At 43.1% G+C, this 20,567-nt stretch overlaps 1 protein-coding gene across 1 annotated transcript in view; it reads right to left on the bottom strand.

The window, feature by feature from the left end:
* Window positions 1-4,776: 4,776 nt before the first annotated feature.
* LOC143282250 (3'-5' RNA helicase YTHDC2-like) overlaps window positions 4,777-20,567 on the bottom strand; it is a 138,165-nt gene continuing 122,374 nt past the window's right edge. The window contains exon 13 of the mRNA XM_076587849.1: window positions 4,777-8,507. Within this exon, the coding sequence (XP_076443964.1) occupies window positions 7,788-8,507 (720 nt within the window). The 3' untranslated portion in view covers window positions 4,777-7,787. The remainder of the gene's footprint in view (window positions 8,508-20,567) is intronic.

Here is a 20,567-nt window from a genome sequence, read left to right as displayed (position 1 = left end):
TGTAATCTCCACGTCTCTGGAGTAGTAGTCAATGGCAAGGAGGAAGAGTTTACCATTATGCTGAAAAAAGTCAGCTGCGATCCTGGACCAGGGTCGCTCCGGAAACTGCGTCCCCTTCATTGGTTCCACTCTGGCCTTTCTGTTCTTGGCGCACTCAGGGCAGGTTTTCACCATGAGGTCAATGTCTTGAGAAAAGCCAGGCCACCACACACAGTTTGCTGCGTTCTCCTTCGTCTTGTTGACTCCTTGATGTCCATCATGGAGATGACGTAGAACGTCTTGTCGGAGAGATACGGGAATCACCAGTCTTTTGCCTCGCAGTAAGAGGCCGTCATGAACAGAGAGGTTGCCCTGTTCGTTCAGGTAGGTCTTGACTGGACGATTCAGAGTGTTCTTGTTGGGCCACCAATTCCGCACATGATGCATAACTACCCGAAGTGTGTCGTCTTTCTGGAGCTCTGACCTGATCTCATCCAGCCTCCTGTCTGAAGCTGGCAGGGTTAGTACGACAGCATTGACGTATGCCTCCGCCTGGTAGGTCAGATCAATGTCCGCCGTCTCGGTCGTTGACAACGGTGCTCGGGAGAGCGCATCAGCAGTGTACAGATGTTTGCCCGGAACATGGACGATGTTGAAGGTATACCTCATCAGCCTCATCCTGAAGCGCTGGATGCGAACAGGGAGTTCATCGATCAGTTTTGACGAAAAGAGGGGGATGAAAGGTTTGTGGTCTGTCTCCACACGGAATCTCATGCCGATGAGTAGGTGGGACCAGTGTTCAAGGCTCCAGGTGACGGCTAGTGCTTCCTTCTCGATTTGGGCGTACCGCCTCTCGGTCTCCGTCAGTGATCGACTTGCATAGGCAACAGGATGAAGCACCCCATTGCCTTGGCGTTGCAGGAGTACCGCCCCAAGTCCGAAGCTACTGGAATCAGCAGAAACAACGGTCTCACAATCTGGGTTGTACAGCGCAAGTGTCTCTGGTGATGCTAGGTCTTTCTTAAGAGAGTCGAAGGCAGACTGCTGATCCTGTCCCCAGGTCCATGTAACATCCTTGTGTAAGAGCTCTCTCAGAGGCTTCGACTTCTCAGCCAAATTGGGCACGAACTTCATAAGCTGGTTCACCATACCCAGGAATCTTCTGACATCTGACACATTCTGTGGTTCCTGCATGTCCACAATAGCCTTCACCTTTGTGGGATCCTTCCTCACGCCCTCTGCGTCGATCACCTGGCCTAGCTATTCGAGCGTTGTTTTGCCAAACTCGAATTTGTCAGAGTTCAACGTGAGGCCGGCCTGTAACAGCCTGTCAAGGACGTTCTTGAGCTTGAGGTCATGGTCCACCTTATCCTTGCCAAAGACAAGAATGTCATCCATATGGCACAGCACTCCATCCAGGCCCTGGAGGATGTTGTCCATCATCTTCTGGAAGTATTCGGGCGCCGATGATATGCCGTACGGTAAACGCTTCAACTTGTAGCGTCCAAATGGCGTTATGAACGTTGTAAGCTTGGAGCTTTCTTCATTCAACTGGATCTGGTGGAACCCGGAGTTGGTGTCAAGCTTTGAGAAGACATACCCTCGGAGATCTTGCTCAGCGTCTCCTCTACTGATGGCATGGCGTACACTTCTCTCTTCACACTCTGGTTCAGTTTTGTCAGATCCACGCAGATTCTGACGTCACCATTAGCCTTCGGCACCACAACAATGGGACTGCACCAGTCAGTAGGCATACTAACTGGTTCGATGACACCATTATCAGTCATTTTGTTCAGCTCTACCTCCACCTTCTTGAGCAACGGAACTGGGATACGTCTGGGTACGGACTGAGAGAAGGGCTTAGCATTGTCCTCCACCTCAATGTTCTGCTCACCCTCCAGTTTGCCTAAGCCAGTGAACAGCTTGGGGTAACGTCGCTTTATGTCCTCGGAAGATGTGAAGTTGATCTGATCTTGTGTCTTGGGAGACTGCTGATTGGCTTTCAGCGTTCAAATGGCACGTACTGAGAATGCACCGGGAATGTCGTGAATCAATCCTAGCTTCTGAATGGCAGGCATACCCAACAGCAGTTTGGAGCTTTTGACGACATACACCTTCTCTTGAATGCTTGTTCGGCCGTGGTGGAGCCTGATGTAAGCAAAGCCTTTGACACTGAGACGCTGGTCACCAGGTCCAAGAAGAGTGCGGTCAGCTTGGTGTAGAGTCCCAAAGGCTGGCTTGTAGATGTGGTCCGGCATCACAGAAACTTCAGCTCCAGTGTCGATACACCAGGTAAGCTCTTGCGATCCAACCTTGAGTTTGATGTGCCACCCCAGGCTGGTCGATGGCACTGACTTGTCGTTCACGCCTCCAATAAAATGGCTGTCTTCCCCTGCTTGGTCAGCTGGGTCTTGAGAAACTTCACGAACTGATGCTGCACTTCTGCACACGGTGGCAAAATGGCCCATCTTGCTACACTTCTTGCAGCGGCTCTTGGCTGCAGGACAGTTCTTCTTTCCAGCAGGATGTCTTCTATTGCAGTAGCCACAATTGCCACTGGCCATAGAATCACCTGAAGGCAGGCTGCTTCTCTGGTTCTGATATTTGGGGTCTCGTCTTTCTCCCCCATGTCGCCGGTCGCCGGTTTTGGTGGAAAGTGCCTCAATACTGGCAGTCTTGGATTCAGCAAGCTCTTGCTTTGTCATCTCTCGCACTGAAAGAATCTGGATAGTCTTATCCAATGTTAGTTCTGCCCCTATATCATATAGCTTCAGTTTTGATGAGTCATCTCTGCATGCGAAGACTAGTTTGTCCCTTATCATTTCACTGACATTGTCAAACTTGCATGCTTTTGCTTTTTCTTTGACTGTACGTAGCCACGAGTCAAACGACTGTCCGGGTTCTCGATGTAGAGAGTACCAGAACTGTTGCCGCAACATCAACTGCGGGTCACGTCTGAGAAAGTGTTCGTCGAACTTCCGTATGACGACGTCATAATCCGTCTTGCTTTCTGCCGGTAACTGATTATCAGCGTCAGTTGGATCTACTCTGGCGTCAAGGAAAACAAAGTTCGAAAAAATCTCGAGCCCATCGTCACCAATATGGTTTAAGAGCAGTCCTACCTTGACAATATCTGGCTTTGTGGACGCTCCAGTTGCCTGTAGGAATATCTCGAATTTCTGTCGCCACTTTTGCCAAGCTAAACTGGGATTTCCGCCGCTGACGAGCAGAGCGTCTGGCGTTCTTGCGATATGTGCTTCAGCCATTACTAACTTCTGACACCATGTATTGTGCGTGCTTCTTCGGAGCTAGCACACACAACTAGCTTAACACATTCGGAACACCACTAACACGTAGCAAGACTGACTGTCTTTTTGTTATCATGTGTATTCGCCATCTTTTCTAACCGAACCCGTCAAAACGAACCGAATCGGAACTAACCAAGTTGGAATACAATAGGGTTAACATTCCTCCTTCTGTGTGAAAGAATCCAATGCAACACTGTAAGTTTTAAAGGAGAGCCCGTTTACTTGCAAAAAATAATTTACAAAGTGAAACTTTGGGCACAGACTTTTATCCCGTAATAATCTTTTACGAATGTCCGAAAACTTTGCACACTCCATTATACAATGAAATTTATCACCAACAGTATTCAAGTCACATTTTTTAAAATTTTTACGAAGGCAGTATTCTCTTGGAATTCCATTTTACCATCCTGTTTCAATAAGTAAACAGTGATTATTGCATTTAGATTTGATTGATGAAATTATGTTTGCAGCGGGCAATTGACTAATATATTTTTGTCACTTGAATTTCTTTTTATAGTGTTGATAAAACATACATTTTGTACTTCACTGTAATGATTCAGTCCATACCTTTTCAAAATTATCCTTCAAAGCAGTAATGACATTGCGAGTCAGAAATGTCTGTGATTCCTAAACACAAATTCCATTTCAATTAAAATTTGGCTTATATTTCTAATCCAGTCTGATCTATAAAAAAAAATTATTAAAAAAAACAAAAAAACCCCTTCTGTGTAGAAATGATATAATATGCTATACATTTTTTTTTCTGATTCACCAGACATGAGAGACGTCCAAAATCTAATTTGTCATTGTTTAATCAGGACTGAAAGTGGGCATGTTCTGGTTTCACCATACATCAAGTTATTCATTGTACTTATTTCTGTTGAAATAAATGTTTTAAGAATTTTTACTGTAATTTCTCTATGATAACAATATCTTAATACCCCCATATTCCACAACCATATAATAAAACTGGGACAACCATTGATTGATACAAATCAAGAGTAACATCCAGGGGCAAATTTTGATTACTGCACTTATGTTGACCTGAGAGATTGGGAAAATCTCCACCCTTCACCCACAGGTGTCCAAAACTGAGGATGAAACTCAGAAAACTTGTGCTGAATCTAGCGCTCTAACCATTCAGCCACTGTACCTGTCACTACCAAAGGTACTAGGTTCTTTGGGGAGGATTGTACATGAAGTATAAACATAAACTGAAAATCATATACTAACCCTTGTCATCATAAAGGAGATGCCTTAAAACTACTGATTAAAGCTCTTATCCATAACTACCATCCTACCAAGTTTGGTAACTATACCATTTACAGTATCTGAGAAAATGTCACCATTAAAGTTTAACACACAGTGGAACAACCAAAACCAGGTTATCAGATTCACTTTGTTCACACAAACTGAGTCAATAAAAACAATTTCAATCACACCTCAGAAAGAATTATTTTGATTTCTAAATCATTTGAAACAAGTTCAGTGAGTTAAACAGCCTTGTGAACTTTAATCAATAATCCAGTAACAACAAAATACTGAAGCATCAGCAAAAGAACAAAGTTACACATATCATTTCAGGGAATAGAGCAAAGGGAAACTGTTTTACAGTCTTCAATGAATAACGCCACCACCTGCAAGCAGTGACAATCATTCAAAACTAATTGTCACATTTACACAAACACATGATGCAGAATTAAAAAAGAGTTAAAACATTGACTAACAAGGAATAGATCATGCAGTTGGGCTGTTGCTATCTGCACATATTTATGCAACATTTTATTCAACCAAGTCAATAAACGAGTCTGACAAAGAAGGAAACAACGAACTGCTACCACCAACAATAACAAAACAAGAAATTTTGGAACAAAACCAACAAACGTTTTCTTTTCACAGTCTTAACCTATATATTTCTCTTAACCTCTTGAGTGTACAAAATCTAAATATACATCCCCTAAAATGTTTCACCATTTGCAAAGAATGCATATGTACATCTGCCTCACTTTGTTTGTTTTCCCATTTATATTTTAAAGCTGCTGTGTTCCAAAAGGCACAAAAGAAAAGTTATATACCTACTTTAATTATTCATGAGGAACAGCACCCAATCATGCTTTGTATGGTCATTTTAGGATACTGATTTAAGTGTCTCTCTCAGAAATTCAGACTATGCTGGCAGAGGACCTGGCCCTAGGCTTAAAACAGCAGCATCTGACAAATACCTTTTGAGGTTTACCACCCAATGTGTTGCAGAAGCTTTACAAGTCATTGATGATGATGAATTTAGTCCCAGTTGTGGCAAAATCAAATTAGAGTGTTTGGTGAAGAGCTAGATGTCATCAGCTAAGGAGAGAAAATGGAGCACGAGGTCAAACCCATGGTTGAACTCAAACTGTCCACTTATTCTGGGCAGGGAGAGAGTGAACAAGGAGGTGGAAAGAGTTCATGCAAGATGTGAAACATTTTGTCCACCATGGTCAAAGAAATGCACACTCAAAATCAAGCAAGGGAATCAGTCTGCAGGTGAAATTATGAACAGTACTCACTCCTTTGTATTGTGTGCGAAAGGGTCACTGTTGACCTCTTTAACTCTCTCGATACGAACGGCGAAAGGGACGACGTAACAGCGTTTCACCCCAATTACCATCATCAAAATATTGCAAGCGGAAGGCTCTTATACTGAAGAGGTGAATGTTGACAGAGAATACCACAATTCTGACAACGGAAGCTAAAAGTTGGGTCATTCAGACACCCACTGGACATCCGAGGGGTCTGCGTAGAGTAGAAGAGAGGACTGGCCGTACTGAGTGAGTTAATATTGTTTGAGCCTGAAATGAGCGGACAATTGAAGGATGTGTGTGTGTGTGCGTGTGTGTGTGTGTGTGTGTGTGTGTGTGTACAGAAAGTATATGAAATCTGTTAATCTCAAATTAATGGTTCACTCATAGCTAACTAGTGTGTTAAATAATTGTTCATTTTCCTTTCAGAATATGGCCTATGAATATTTTCTTGCAGTAGAATTTTATGAAAATTATTACTGTCTGCAACCCAAAATTGCCTGGCAAACAGGAAGCACAAGCCATAATAATGCGCGACACTTAAGAGGTTAAGACTTACCTGTCAACAATATAGTCAGTCCTTTGGCCTCAAAAGCAGCTATCATGTATTTAGTTTAAAATGACATTCACAATGACATTCAGTGCTTTTGAAATGTGTAGAAAACGGAAATGTTATCTACGTTAAACCTTAACTTCTGGCATATACAAATATTATCAGTTCTGTTCTCTGACTGCAGGAGTGGTGAAGCCATCATCAAAGTATTGTTGTAGGAGCTACAGGCAATGTAACAGGGGTGACTAGACCATCACCTTTTTGACAGCACATTTTTATCAGATTTCACGCACTGGTTTCTGTCTTGGTCTTCTACGAAGCACCAGTGTCAGACTGACCTGGTATTGTCTTTCATATTCAGATTCTTTATTAGCATCTTAATTGAAATAATGTATCTCATTATAAAATATGAACACTGATGGGATCAATCTCAGCTTGTTACCAGCAAAGCAAATTGACATCATAATGATGTAAGATAGCATCCAAAACAATTTTTTACCTGATAACTATTCAAAATTCACTGTGAAAATTCATATTGAGGTTGGTGTCCAAAGCCCATCAAGGGCAAATCTAAGAAGCTCTTGAAGCATGGAAGAAAAGCCACAATGTGTACTTTTCACAGGCAATGTAAATCAAGTGTTAGATGGAGATGTGAATGTGAACTCACTAACTAGTATGTAGTGTTATCAGATGAAAAGAATAATTAGGGATCAATATTGAGGTGTGCAATGCTTTTTTCTTTCATGGTCTAACCAACCAAAGTGCTTCACAGCTCAAAAGTACATGGTACTTAGCATCTTTGTACAAAGCCAGAGAAACAAACAGTCCGTGTTTTTGCCACAAAACCTTTTTCACATTCTTTATCTGACTTCTACCGGGAAGGTGTTGTGAGGAGATGAAGTTGGTGATCTGCAGAAAGATGGAAGGCCTGGATTAGTGTCATGCTGTGGGTGTGGAGCATGTCTGAAACTGTCAATCCACTGATGTGGTTTTCCTCTGGTTCTGAAGCCTGAGTACTTGGTGTTGTAGGCTTGAAGGGTTGACTGGTATTCTTGTTAGATGACCAAAACTACTTTCTTCTTTGATGCATTGTGGACAACTTCTTCATTAACAATCATATATAAAAAATAATGCATGACTTTCCATTCATAATGTCTGTGACTGAGACAAGAAAATCTAACCAGTGTCTTTTATTCATTGACCGAGTTCTGTCAACAGTAATAGCATTCTTCTTGCCTCTCACCACCACCAGTAATTGTTGCTGTTACTGCTTTTACTTGGCTTGTTTTTGTTTGAGAGTTTCCTTGTCTCTTCAAATTCACTGACTGAAAATTCATTTCTTTCTCTTTCATCAATCTGTTGAAACAAGGCTAACCTCAGAAAGGGCAATCATTTTTGCCCCTGCCCCTGATAAGATCCTGGAGCCTGTCCTCCAAATCCCTGGCTGATGAATCCTGAGTGGGGATGGACCTGCCCAGGAGATCCCCCTGAACCTCGCTGCAGGATCATGACAGGGGATATCCCTGGCCGAGGTGACATAACAGACTGAGAAGGCAGCACAGCAGCCCCCATGGGACCAACATGGTACATCTGGTTGAAGCCAGGGGCCATTTGTAAGTTCGGTGGGAACACTCCATGGGATATGAGCTGGGCAGAGCTGGCAGGAGCCTGAATGGTGAAACCTCGAGGTTGGTAGGCAGAGTCTGCATGGCTGTGAGAGTGGGAGTAAGAGGGATCAAGGTCTGGGGTATAGCTCTCCTGACTGCCTGAACTCACTGTACAAGGGCTGTTGGCTCCAGGAGAATTGGGGGAGGAGCTGCGTTCCATACTCTTATCTTCATTCCCATCCCCCTCAGGGCCAAGGTTGTCAATGTTCTCCTTTGCTGTGCTGGACATCTTCTCCCCATTGTTCCTGGAATATACCTGCTCTGACCTGCAGGTAGCGGTATCTGTTTCCTTCAGCAGCTGAGAAGGTGGTTGCTGCTTCCCTGGCTGAGAGTGTTTCATGACAGTTTTCATGCTGTTCTGAGATGGGGAAGAGCGCTTCTGGTAATTGGGGTAGCGGTCCCACAGCTTCAGCAGTGCATCCCCAACAAAGGGCTCCAGTTCCTGGGAAAAGAACATAACTGTATAGTGGCACACAACAATTCTTAAACCAATGTTGCTGGAAAATAAATGTGATAAAAAAAAATGCTTGACAGTTGCAACCAATGTGTGTTCATTTTTTTTTCTTGCTTTAAAAGAATCACTCCTTTTCCTTTTAAGTAAAGTTAGATCTTAATGCATGTGTCAGGTCAGGGGCATAGCCCTTGCTACTGGTACCATGTAACCCAGTACTACCTGCCGCATGTGAAGTCTCCCAACAACGGACCAGGCACAGGAGGAAAAATTTCCCAACGGCTGTGAAGGTGGAAGAGGATGACCAAAGGGCAGAGGGAGCTCTTATCTTTGGCTGGAAGTCCCCCCTGGAGCTCTGAAGAAAAAAACCTGCACCTGCCGAGGCCGTCCTACACATGGCAGTATCTGCACCTGTGGGACTGTGAGTGTCGGTAGGCGAGAGAGTGGGGAAGGGACTGCACAACTCCTCCTCACTTAAAAAAGTCACCTGTGCTGGTCAGGCAAACAGGCTAATGTTGGAATGACGAGCTAGCCCTTCAACACCCAGCTTTCCCAAGCTGCTATGCCCTGATGATGACCAACCCTGATGACATCAAAGAAGCTTTCTACGAGGAGCTCAGCCGCACCATTTCAGCGGTAGACAGAAAGGACAGGCTGATCATCCTTGGGGATTTCAATACCCGCGTCAGCGTGGACTTCTCCTCATTGCCAAAAGGCCTAGGACAGCACGGCACTGTCTTCCATCACAATTGACACAATCAAACTTGGCAGTACATCCATCCCTCTTTCCACGTCAGTCAGGAACCTCGGTGTTGTCCTTGACAATACACTGTCCATGCAAAAATTTATCAGTCAGACATGTCAGTCCTGCTACTGTCAACTGCGACGCATCAGTGCCGTCCGGAAATATCTATCCACTGACGCAACATCTAGACTTGTCGTTTCTCTCATTCTCTCTCGCCTTGACTACTGTAACTCTTTATTGTCTGGTCTGCCTGCTTCATCCATTCAGTACCTTCACCGCATACAAAACTCTGCTGCCCGACTCGTCCTCAGAAAGAAAAGATCTGAGCACATCACTCCTCTTTTGCAACATCTCCACTGGCTCCCTGTCTCACACCGAATAAAGTACAAGATCAGCACTCTATGTTATAGATGCATTCACAAAACTGCCCCTTCCTATCTCTGCGGCTGCCTTCACCTCTACACTCCATCTCGCTCACTACGATCGGCCTCGGATCCACTCTGTTTACGCATACCCAGATTCAAACACTCGACTATTGGCCGCCGTTCTTTCTGTTTCTGGACCTTGCGATTGGAATGAACTTCCTTTTTCGCTTCGTCAAGTCTCCACACTCAGCTCTTTCAAGTCTGGCCTTAAAACCCACCTCTTCCCAAAATAGCCTCCCTTGCCTGCCCTTCCTTGTCTTTAGTTTCTGCAGTATTAGAGTTATGCATGCGTGTGAATGACTGGTGCGAAAGCGCTTTGATTTGTCTCTGCACAAGATCCAGCGCTATATAAATACCATTATTATTATTATTATTATTAAGTGCAACTCCAACGGACTGCTTTAGCTCTTGCTCCGCCTGCAGCATGGACAGACCATCACCAACACCCTGTTCCAACAAGTGGACAAGTACAAGAACACATGGATGCACCCCTGCTCCAAGCAATGGCACATGCTGGACTATGTCCGGCAAAGGGACAGACTTGCACACAAGCTCCAACCAGCCAAGCAGAAACCCCCTAGGAAGCTGAACATCCACTGCCTCCCTATCACCAAGGACGTGCTGCAGCAACAAATCCAAGCAGCTCTCCAAGAAATTCCTGCATCGACTGATGTAGAAGAGGTACGGAGCACCTTTAGAGATGCTGTGTACACAGCAGCAGCTGACACACTCGGCTTTGTACAGAGGAGCCACAAAGTCTGGTTTGACTAGAACGACTCTGGAATCTCCAAGCTCCTGAACACACTGCATATACGGGATCAGGATCACACTTCCAATAAAGACTGCCAGAGGAAGGAGAACCAGTTCTTGCAAACCAAGCAACTCGTACAGAAGAGGCTGCGTGAGATGAAGAACACCTGGTGGGAGAGAAAGTCCGAAGAGCTTCAGTCCGCTGCTGATGCTTATGACATGAAGACATTCCATGATGGTCTCCGAGCTGTGTATGGGCCGAGAGTCACAGGATCAACCCCTGTCCGAGCCTTGGACCAGACCACCCTCCTGACAGACAAGAAAGACATCCTTGCCTGCTGGGCAGAGCACTTCAACACCATCCTCAATAGGGACTCGTCTGTATCTGATGAGGTAATTGCAGCCCTCCTACAGCTACCAGTCAATGACTCGCTAGCTGCCCCTCCCACCAAGGCTGAAACCCAGAAGGCCCTGAAGCTGACAATGTCAGGAAAAGCACCAGGAGCGGATGGAATCCAGGCTGACATCTACAAGTATGGAGGTGAGGTGCTGACAGACCAGCTAACCGCTCTGTTCCAGTCTGGGAGAGAGGGGAGGTCTCCCAGGATTTCAAGGATGCTTCAATTGTCCACATTTACAAATGGAAGGGAGACAAAACATCCTGCAATAACCACCGTGGAATCTCTCTCTTCTGCATCGACGGCAAGATCTTTGCCCACATCATACTGAACAGACTGGTTGACCATGTCTCCAACACAGTCATCCCTGAAGCACACTGCGGCTTCCGCTCAGGCAGGGGAACATGTGACATGGTGTTTGCCATATGCCAGATGCAAGAGAAGTGCCGTGAGCAGAACAAGGAGCTCCACATGGTTTTTGTAGACCTGACTAAGGCCTTCGACACGGTGAACCGCCATGGTCTGTGGAAGATCCTCCTAAAGTTTGGCTGCCCAGAGAGCCTAATCCAGCTGATTGCATCTTTACACGATGGCATGCAGGCGAGAGCACAAGAAAATACTGACATGTTGGATCTGTTCCCTGTGGTAAATGGAGTGAAGCAGGGCTGCGTCCTGGCACCCACACTGTTCTCCATTCTCTTCTCTGCCATGCTGATTGACGCCTTCCAAGACTGTGACCAGGGCATCTACATTCAGTTTCGCACAGATGTCAAACTTTTCAACTTGCGGCGACTCCATGCCAGATCCAGGGTGTTTGAGGCACTGTTGAGAAAGTTCCTCTTCGCTGATGACTGCGCGCTTGCTGCACACACCCATGAGGGCATGCAGTTCATTATGGACAGGTTCTCAACCCCCTGCAGGTGCTTTGGACTCACCATCAGCCTCAGCAAGACCGAGTCCATGTACCAACCAGGTAGCTCACAGAACGCCAGTGCCTCCCCCCACCTGCAATCAACATCGATGACACATAGATCAAGTCAGTCGACAAGTTTTGCTACCTGGGAAGCACCCTATGCAGCAACAGAGCCCTTGATGCAGAAGTGACGCTGCGCACTGCCAAGGCCAGCTCCGCATTTGGCAGACTCAACAACAGGCTGTGGAACAACAAAGGCATCAGGCTCAGCACCAAAATCAAAACCTACAGAGCTGTTGTGCTGACCACCTTGTTGTACTGCTGTGAAACATGGACGACGTATCGCCGTCACATTCAACAACTTGAGCAGTTTCGCCAGAGATGCCTACGAAAGATCCTCGGCATAAAGTGGCAAGACAGGGTCTCCAACCTCCAGGTCCTAGAAAGGAGCGGCATCGAAAGCCTGCTGATCCAGTGCCAGCTACGCTGGACAGGGCAGCAGGATCCTGAAGATGCTTTTGTTTGGCCAGCTGAAAGAAGGCCACCGTGAACTTAGAAGACCCTGCAAGAGCTTCACGGACACCTTGAAGACAAACCTCAAAATCTGTGACAAGTACATCGCTTTCTGGGAAATTGATGCCCTAGACCCCTGTCGCTGGAGGATGCTGTGCTATAGTGGCATAAAGACGTTTGAAAACAAGAGAACACTGGCCATTAAGGAGAAGCATGAGCAAAGGAAACAGGGCTCAACTTCTGGAGACGTTTTCCCTAGCAACACCTGTGGGAAGTGCTGCACATCCAGAATCGGCCTCTTCTCCCATATGACACACACCAACAGATAAGCCTGCCCACCTACTCATCCGTCAGACCGACAAGAGACTCCATCATCAGATCTTAATGCAACATATACATTTATAACACCAGAAGAAAAACAGCAGCCTAAAAAATGTTTGTTGGAAAAAAGAAGAGGAAAAGATAACAACCATTTACATTTTACCCAAACCACAATGCCAACTAATATTCATGCTGGAGGGCCAGTAAAATAAAACATTAATTAATCTCTTTCCATCATATCTTAAAACCGCCATGGCCAATCTGAACAACTATGCCATAATGGTTGGGATCAATCTTAACAAATGTGAGTTTTGTGGAAAATCACTTCATAAAAGGTTATTCTACCATATACAAGTTGGATTTATCAAAAATACCAAGTTAACTGACTTCTTAAGTTCATTTGCCTTTTTTCTTTTTTTCAGCTGAAGGCCTGATACACGGTCACTATCAGTGTATAACTGCCTGTTTCAGTCTTTCTTTTCTGGCGAACCCGATATGTATATAGGGCCCCTCACCTATTATTTCTTTCTGGAAAGATTGTTGCTTCTAATTTTGGATTTCACACAGTATTTGAACCAAACAGTGAGCATTCTATGTGAAAACCTTGATGAAACAAATTGTAAGTGTTTCAAAACCTCTTCCAGACTTGCTATCTATTTGAAGATGGGTTTCCAGCCAAACCAAAACAACAAATTCAATCATGACTAAAGAATATAATGAGTTACTTTTGTATCTTGATTTGTGCAAATTAGTCTAGGTGATAACCAGGATACCTGGTTTTGTGTCATATATTAGTTTAAATTTTTTTTTAAAACATGATTTGGGGGTGCTAAATCCTAAATATTGGGTATTTTGAGTTACTGCATAAAATCCAAGATGGCCACCACAGATTTGCAACTTACAAATATACAGTACGAATGATGAATAAACAAATTATTCGGATAACCAAAATTATTCATACTATTTCATCCTATATTAGCAAGCTTTATCAGATTTTGCTTTTCCAAGATGGCCACCATTGGAAGAAAACAGCACATTTCTTCCTCATGATTGGCATGCAAAATGAAATAATAAATCTGGCAAAGAGAACACACTTGTTGAAAAGAACTCGCAAGCCTTCTTTCCTTCAGGGATTGTAGCATAAAATAATAATGGCTTCATGTTTAGAAAGTAATCAAATACAAATACTAACAGTCAGATCATGTGTCCAAAGCCAGTTACTGATGCCCATTTTTTTGTGCCTGAAATTCTACAAAATTGTGTTTTCTATTTTGATGTTTATGTTGCAGTTTTCACCATAAAAAAAACAAAGTTCTCTGAACTAAAATTGACTTCAGTACCACCTACCTCCCCCAACACCTGCTTCCCATTGAAATGCAGGCTGACTGGGACACATCACATTCACACACACACACACACTTTGATCTTGATCTATAGTGAGTGAAAAACAATGAAATGCTTGCAGATAATGACATCACACACACACACACACACACAATCTCTCTCTATCACTCACACACACACACACAAACACTCTCTATCCACCCCATCCCCCAAAACACATGGTCTTTATCTCATTCACACACATATACACACTTTCTCTCACATGCACACACACACACATACATACACACAAGCACTAACACAGAGGGACACACACACACACACACACACACACAGAGACAGACTTTGATCTAGTGATACTGTGATGTAGATTTTTATTGTGATTGAAAAACAATGCCAGTTGACAGTGACACCACACTCACACCCACTCTCTCTCATATACACATTATCCCTCTCTCTTCTATCTCTCTCTCTCCATCTCTCACACACACATACACACACGCATACAAAAACTCTCTCTCAAACACTGTCATGTGCACTTGTATAGCTAAGTATGCACATGTACGTATGTATCAAGATGGGACGATATTGGTATGCACATGAATTGTGAACAAGCACATGTTTTTCTGGTTTTGTGACTGGTGTAGCTGGTGTAGAGTGAGTAATTTTATTTTGTCCCCTTGGATGTGAAAGGACTGGGTGAACCAGTTTGAACCAGGGTGGTGTTCACTCACTGCACAAATATAAAACACGGATGCAACAGTGCTAGCGTGTGTGGACCCAACGTTATCCTGGCGTGAGCCGAGATGCTCCAGTGTAGGCTGGTGGTGGAAAAACCAGGTAGTTTGATTTTTCTATGTGTTGTGAATGCTTAAAGGCTTGTGTACTTTAAACAAGAAAAGTAAAGAAAAAGACAAAAAAGGCTAGAAAAAAGGGAAAGAAAAAGTAGAAGAAGAAAGAAAAGAAACTGAAAAGAACTGGGTTTTTATTCAGTGTTGGTGTAGTCTTCGGTGTGTGACACCTCAAGCCAAGACTTGGTGAGTAACCAACTACCTTCATTACTCTGAGGCTTCCTGGGCCCTAGCCATGTACACATTTTCTTGTTAAAAGAGGGTGAGGCGATCTGGCACCTACTCAGAAGATTTTCTCTCTGACACCGGGAGGGGGTGTTCGGATTTTGTAGTCAGGACTTGGTTACCACGTCCACACTGTGGCAGTGTGGGTCAAAAGAAAAGGCTTAAGGAGATTGCCAGGACTCAATGAACATTAATTAAGCCATCATTTATTTATATTTAGCAACGTTGGCCATAATTGTGAGCAACCCAGGAAGGGTTTGGCTCTATGTAAAAACCTGATAGAGTTCAGGAGTAGTATACGTTTTTATACCTGATCTGATTTCAGGAAGCCTACGGAAGGGAGTGAGGTTTTTTTTCCAGAACAATTGTGGAAGTGGAAGGATGAATGAGTAGTTTCGTAAGAATGGAGTGTGTGTGTTAACTGTAGTGTATTGTTTCGAAGATTATCTTTTTTCTTTTTTTTCCAAGAAGAATGGAAAATAAATTTCGTATTTTCCTCGCATTCTTGTGACAACCTGTCTGAAAGGATAGGTGCGATTGTGCGCAGATGCATTCTGTGTGTTTCTGAATGCGCAGTATGACAGTGGTGACCCAGACTAAACACTGAATAACAGTGTTAAAAAAGCTTTAATTTCCTCAGTTTACCATTCATTAAATGATTTCGTAGGCAAATTTCAATTTGAAAGATTGTTCCCTTAGTTCCACAAAGAAATTGAAAAAATTAGTATGCAAGTGAGTGTGAGTGTTATCTTGTTTTGTCTTGTAATTTCTATTTACAGGGTTGTTGTTTTTTTTTTAAAATTCATTAGAAACATTTTCTTTTGTCTCCTCCCCAAAAACGGCTGGCTTCAACCCCTTCTTGCTAATGTCTGAGCAAGGGGGCATGGCGTTGGAGAGGCCTGCTCTTCCATTTTCATTGTTCATTCAACTATCTTTCTTTCCTATTGTTTCAGTTTAATTTTCCTCCTTTCCCCACGAATGTGTAACCAACCCCGCAGTCTTTGAAAAAGGATAAGGATGGCGAGAGTGGGGAAACTCAGTCCCAAATAAAAATAGTAAAAATTTTCTTGGGGGTTGTTGCGGTATTGTTTTGAATTTTCTAAATTGATTTTACATTGTGATTTATGCACATGTTTAAATGTTTTGACTGATTTATATATTCATAACAATGTTTTTAGTGTGATTTGATATTGTGTATATGTTTAGTTAAATCCCCATCTCCAGTTCACGGGAGGAAGTCACTATTAAAGTGCTGTCTGAGGGCTTACTTTTTCTTGTCCGATTTCTTCTCACTATCTTGGAGCTGTCTTCTATCATTTCTGATTTCATAAGCTTTTGAAACTTCTCCTACACTTCTCTTCAATAGGCACCTATCTAGCGTAAACAGTTATGGCCTTCATCTTTAACTAGGGTTTTCTAAGTAGTTTACATATTCCCCTCTTTTTTAATGTTAAGTTCTTCACTTGTTGTGTGTCGTATTCATTTAACGTGATAAAGCGTACATTTGTCTTTTTCCATTTACAATTTGTGTGTTTGAAATGTTTGTGCACTAATTTATTTGAATAAAAGTTTAAGAAAACTGAAAATTTCATTTCACTGTGAACTGATTATTTTGTTTACTGAGTTATTGGTTATTTCGGTAATATAATTTCTCTTTAGGAAACTTTGAAGTGATTTGCATTCACAGTTTAGATCGGTTTGTTGTTTGATTACATATAGTAAATTGATAAAACTGTGAGGTAAAAGAAAATCTATTTCAAATTTGGTTAGACTTTTGGAAGTTATTTGTTTATAATATCATAGAATAATCTGCTTGAATTTTTCTTCTCTTCCAAATTTCATTATTATAATCATTACACTTTACCTTTTATTCATTTAAGGATTATAGTCATTATTCTTATATCTAATTTGTTTTGTATTTGTACTGTACTTTGTGACATATCAAACCGAATTCTTAAAAACCAGTTCATAATGGAACATGTCGATAATAGCCAACAGGCTGAGCGCTTGGGCTATGAGGAAGATAAGCTAAGAGAATATGTACAACAATGTATTAGAACGTGATGAACGGAGAAGACAAAGGGAACATGAAAAGTTTGAGAAAGAAAAAGAAATGAAAGAAAAGTTCGGGAAATTAGAGATAGAGACTAATGCGGAACTAAAGAAGATAGAAATGCAAGCCAGAACACAGAATGCTTCAGAGAATAAAAAATTTGCGAGCTTACCTCAGCCTCAGCCTATATCCCAAAATTTCCTCCCTTTGACGAACAAAATGATGATATAGATTCCTTCCTCATTCGATTTGAAAATCACGCAACTTCATGTGGGTGGCCAAAAGAAAATTGAACTCTTTTTGTCGCATCATTATTCGAAGGGAGCGCACTAGTTCTGCATCATACTCTTGCGGCAAAGAATCTCACTTGGGATATCCTCAAAGAGGAACTTTTGAAAAAGTTCCAGTGTTCTGCAGATGGATTTTGCAAAAGATTTCGGTCAGTTAGACCTGAAAAAAAAGAATCGTTTTCTTCCCTTTTGATTCGTAGTTCCCACTACCTTGACAGTTGGAGCAAATTGACGCAGACATGGAAAGACTTCAACAGTCTTCGCGATCTTTTGATAAAAGAACAACTTCTACAGAGCGTGAGTAAGGACCTCGCGATCTTTCTCCGTGAGAGAGAGTTCAAATCTACAGAAGAAATGTGTCGTGCGGCAGACCAATATCAACTCGCACAACCAGATAAAAAGTCTTGCAAGAAAAAGCAATTCCTCCTTTTTTTGAAGCAAATGTTGCTTGGTTCTCCCCTTTGGAAGAGAGGAACCAAAATTTCTGAAACTACCGCGGGTCATGGTCAGACAGGTCACACCAGGGTTATAGTACACTGCCACAGTACAACCATCCACCATACAACTAGTTTCATAACGGTGGACAGGCAAATCGCCACCCATATAGGCGAGGGCAACCACAAAATCATGGATCACGGTTTGGGCAGCACCGCGGGCACGGTAGAGGCACTGGCCCAGTTCAAAAGACTAACTCGGACAACCAAGAAAAGGAAAAGGTGAAAATTTATCATTGTAACTGCAAGTTCCATGTCAAGAAAAACTGTCCTTTTCTGTCCGGAAATGCTACCACACTGTCAAACGTAGCTGCAAGCATGGCAAAATCTAAAGATACATTTGTTCTTGCTCCCATTCAGTCTGTCACCGGTCTCACACTAGAGCAAGGATCTGTAAACGGCTTACAGGTATCTATCCTTAGGGATATGGGATGCACTACTGCAGGAGTTAGGAAATCTCTAGTAATGCCAGATCAGTACCTTGATAGTGTCCGAAAGTGTCTTACATTTGGAGGGAAAATTGAGAAGTTCCCACTAGCTCAATTTACAGTCGATACTCTATATTATACAGGACCTTTGACGACCTTTGAAGAACCAGTTTGCGATCTCATCCTGGGTAATATAGTAGGCATTTCTACTGTGCATGGAGGTACAGGAGGTACATACATACCATGCTTAGTCAGTACTAGAGCTCAGACAGGAAAAGAAGCTGAATCAAGGACACCTCTGAAGGTTCCTGATTTGTCCGTCTTCAACCTGAAGCCAGAAGAGCTAGTGACTATGCAGAAAGAGAATGACACTCTCAAACATCTATACCAAGCCACAAATACCACTAACAGTGAGGATAAGACATGCTATGAAGTACAAAGTGGCATTTTGTACCGATTCTCACACAAAGGACAGTCCCTAAAGCAAGTCGTTGTACCTCAATGTTTGAGGAAAACTGTATTGCATACGGTACATGATGCTAACTTTGCAGGTCACTGTGGGGTTTAGAGAACACTACAAAGGGTCTTATACTCTTTTCACTGGCCAGTAGTTGCTAGGGAGGTGACACAATACTGTCGCTCCTGTGACATATGCCAAAAAACGGTACAAAAAGGTCGAATCTCATGTGCACCATTGCACAAAATGCCCCTGATCACGGTGCCATTTCAGAGGGTTGCAATAGACCTAGTGGGACCTTTTCAACTTTCTTCACAAGGAAATCGATATGTGCTGACCATAGCTGACATGGCTACTGGATTCACTGAGGCTATACCTCTGAAGAAGATTGACACAGTGTCAGTAGCAGAAGCATTACTCACTGTTTTTTCATGTGTGGGAGTACCAGAGGAGATTCTTATGGATTGCGGAACCTAATTCATTTCAGATTTAATGAAAGAAATACACCACCTGTTATCCATTTCCTCGGCCTCAACCACTCCCTACCATCCTCAGTCAAATGGAATTGTAGAAAGGTTCAATGGCACACTGAAATCAATGTTGCGCAAAGTCACACGCGAGCAACCAACAGAATGGTATCGATACATTCCAGCCCTACTTTTTGCATATCGCGAACTCCCAAACGAGACTCTCGTGTTCTCACCCTTTGAACTGGTTTACGGACACTCACCACGAGGCACTCTGGACATTATGGTGGCAAAATGGACAGGCAAAAACGAACAAGACGACGCAAAGAACGTCTGTCAGTACGTTTATGATCTTCATAATTGGATCAATGAAACTTGCGAAACTGCACAACAATCTGCCAACCAAAGGACAGATGTGTACAAACATTTTGCTGATCGGAAAGCAAAAGCGCGGTCATTATCAGTCAGTGACAAAGTCTTTGTACTTCTCATGGAAGAAAACAACAAGCTTCGCGTGCTATGGAAGGGTTCATTTGTAGTCACTGCAAAAACCTCACCAGTGAATTACCGGATAAACATGCAGGGTCAGGAAAAAGTATTTCATATAAACATGTTAAAACAGTATGTGGACAGAGTGAATGTGGCTGTCAACCAGACCATCAACTGTGACAGAGACAGTTCACTGGACCGTGCGGTCATGGACTTGTCAATCCTACTGTCTGCTGACTTGTCCCAGACATACAACACAGACAACGTGTGGACAGACAGACAGGTATATCAGAGGCGAATGTTGGACTAATGTCAGAGAATGAATCAGAAGATGCTGGACAACTACCAACCCTTTCTGTAAAGGGAGAAACTGTAGACGATGTGGTAATATCAGAAGATTTGACGGAGACGCAAAAGACGCAACTCAAGATGGTACTGGACGAGTTCAAAGACGCACTCACTGACAAACCTGGGATAGCTGTAGGTGTTGAGGCACATACTATCCAGCTCTCAATGGATAAGCCAGTTAGGTTTAAGCCTTATCCACTTCCATTTGTTAAGAAAGCAGTGGTCAAAAGAGAGATACAGGCTATGTTAGAAATCGGAGTGATAGAGTCCTCCACTTCAGCATACAGCTCTCCAGTTGTTCAGGTTGGAAAACCCGATGGTTCGGTGAGGTTTTGTACTGACTATAGGCAGTTAAATAAAGTCACTGAATTCGATGCTGAACCCATACCAGACATCGAGGAATTGTTATGCCAGTTGTCAAAAGGCCGATACTTTGTCAAAATAGATCTGACGAAAGGGCACTGGTAGATACCTATGGCAGAAGCAGATAAGGAGAAAACAGCTTTCCAAACTGCTTTTGGTTTGTATCAGTGGACTAGA

This window comes from Babylonia areolata, chromosome 5, assembly GCF_041734735.1.
Source record: "Babylonia areolata isolate BAREFJ2019XMU chromosome 5, ASM4173473v1, whole genome shotgun sequence".
Classification (NCBI taxonomy): domain Eukaryota; kingdom Metazoa; phylum Mollusca; class Gastropoda; order Neogastropoda; family Buccinidae; genus Babylonia; species Babylonia areolata.
The sequence above is the reverse complement of the archived record's forward strand: the minus strand, read 5'-3'. Positions and strand labels throughout refer to the sequence as shown.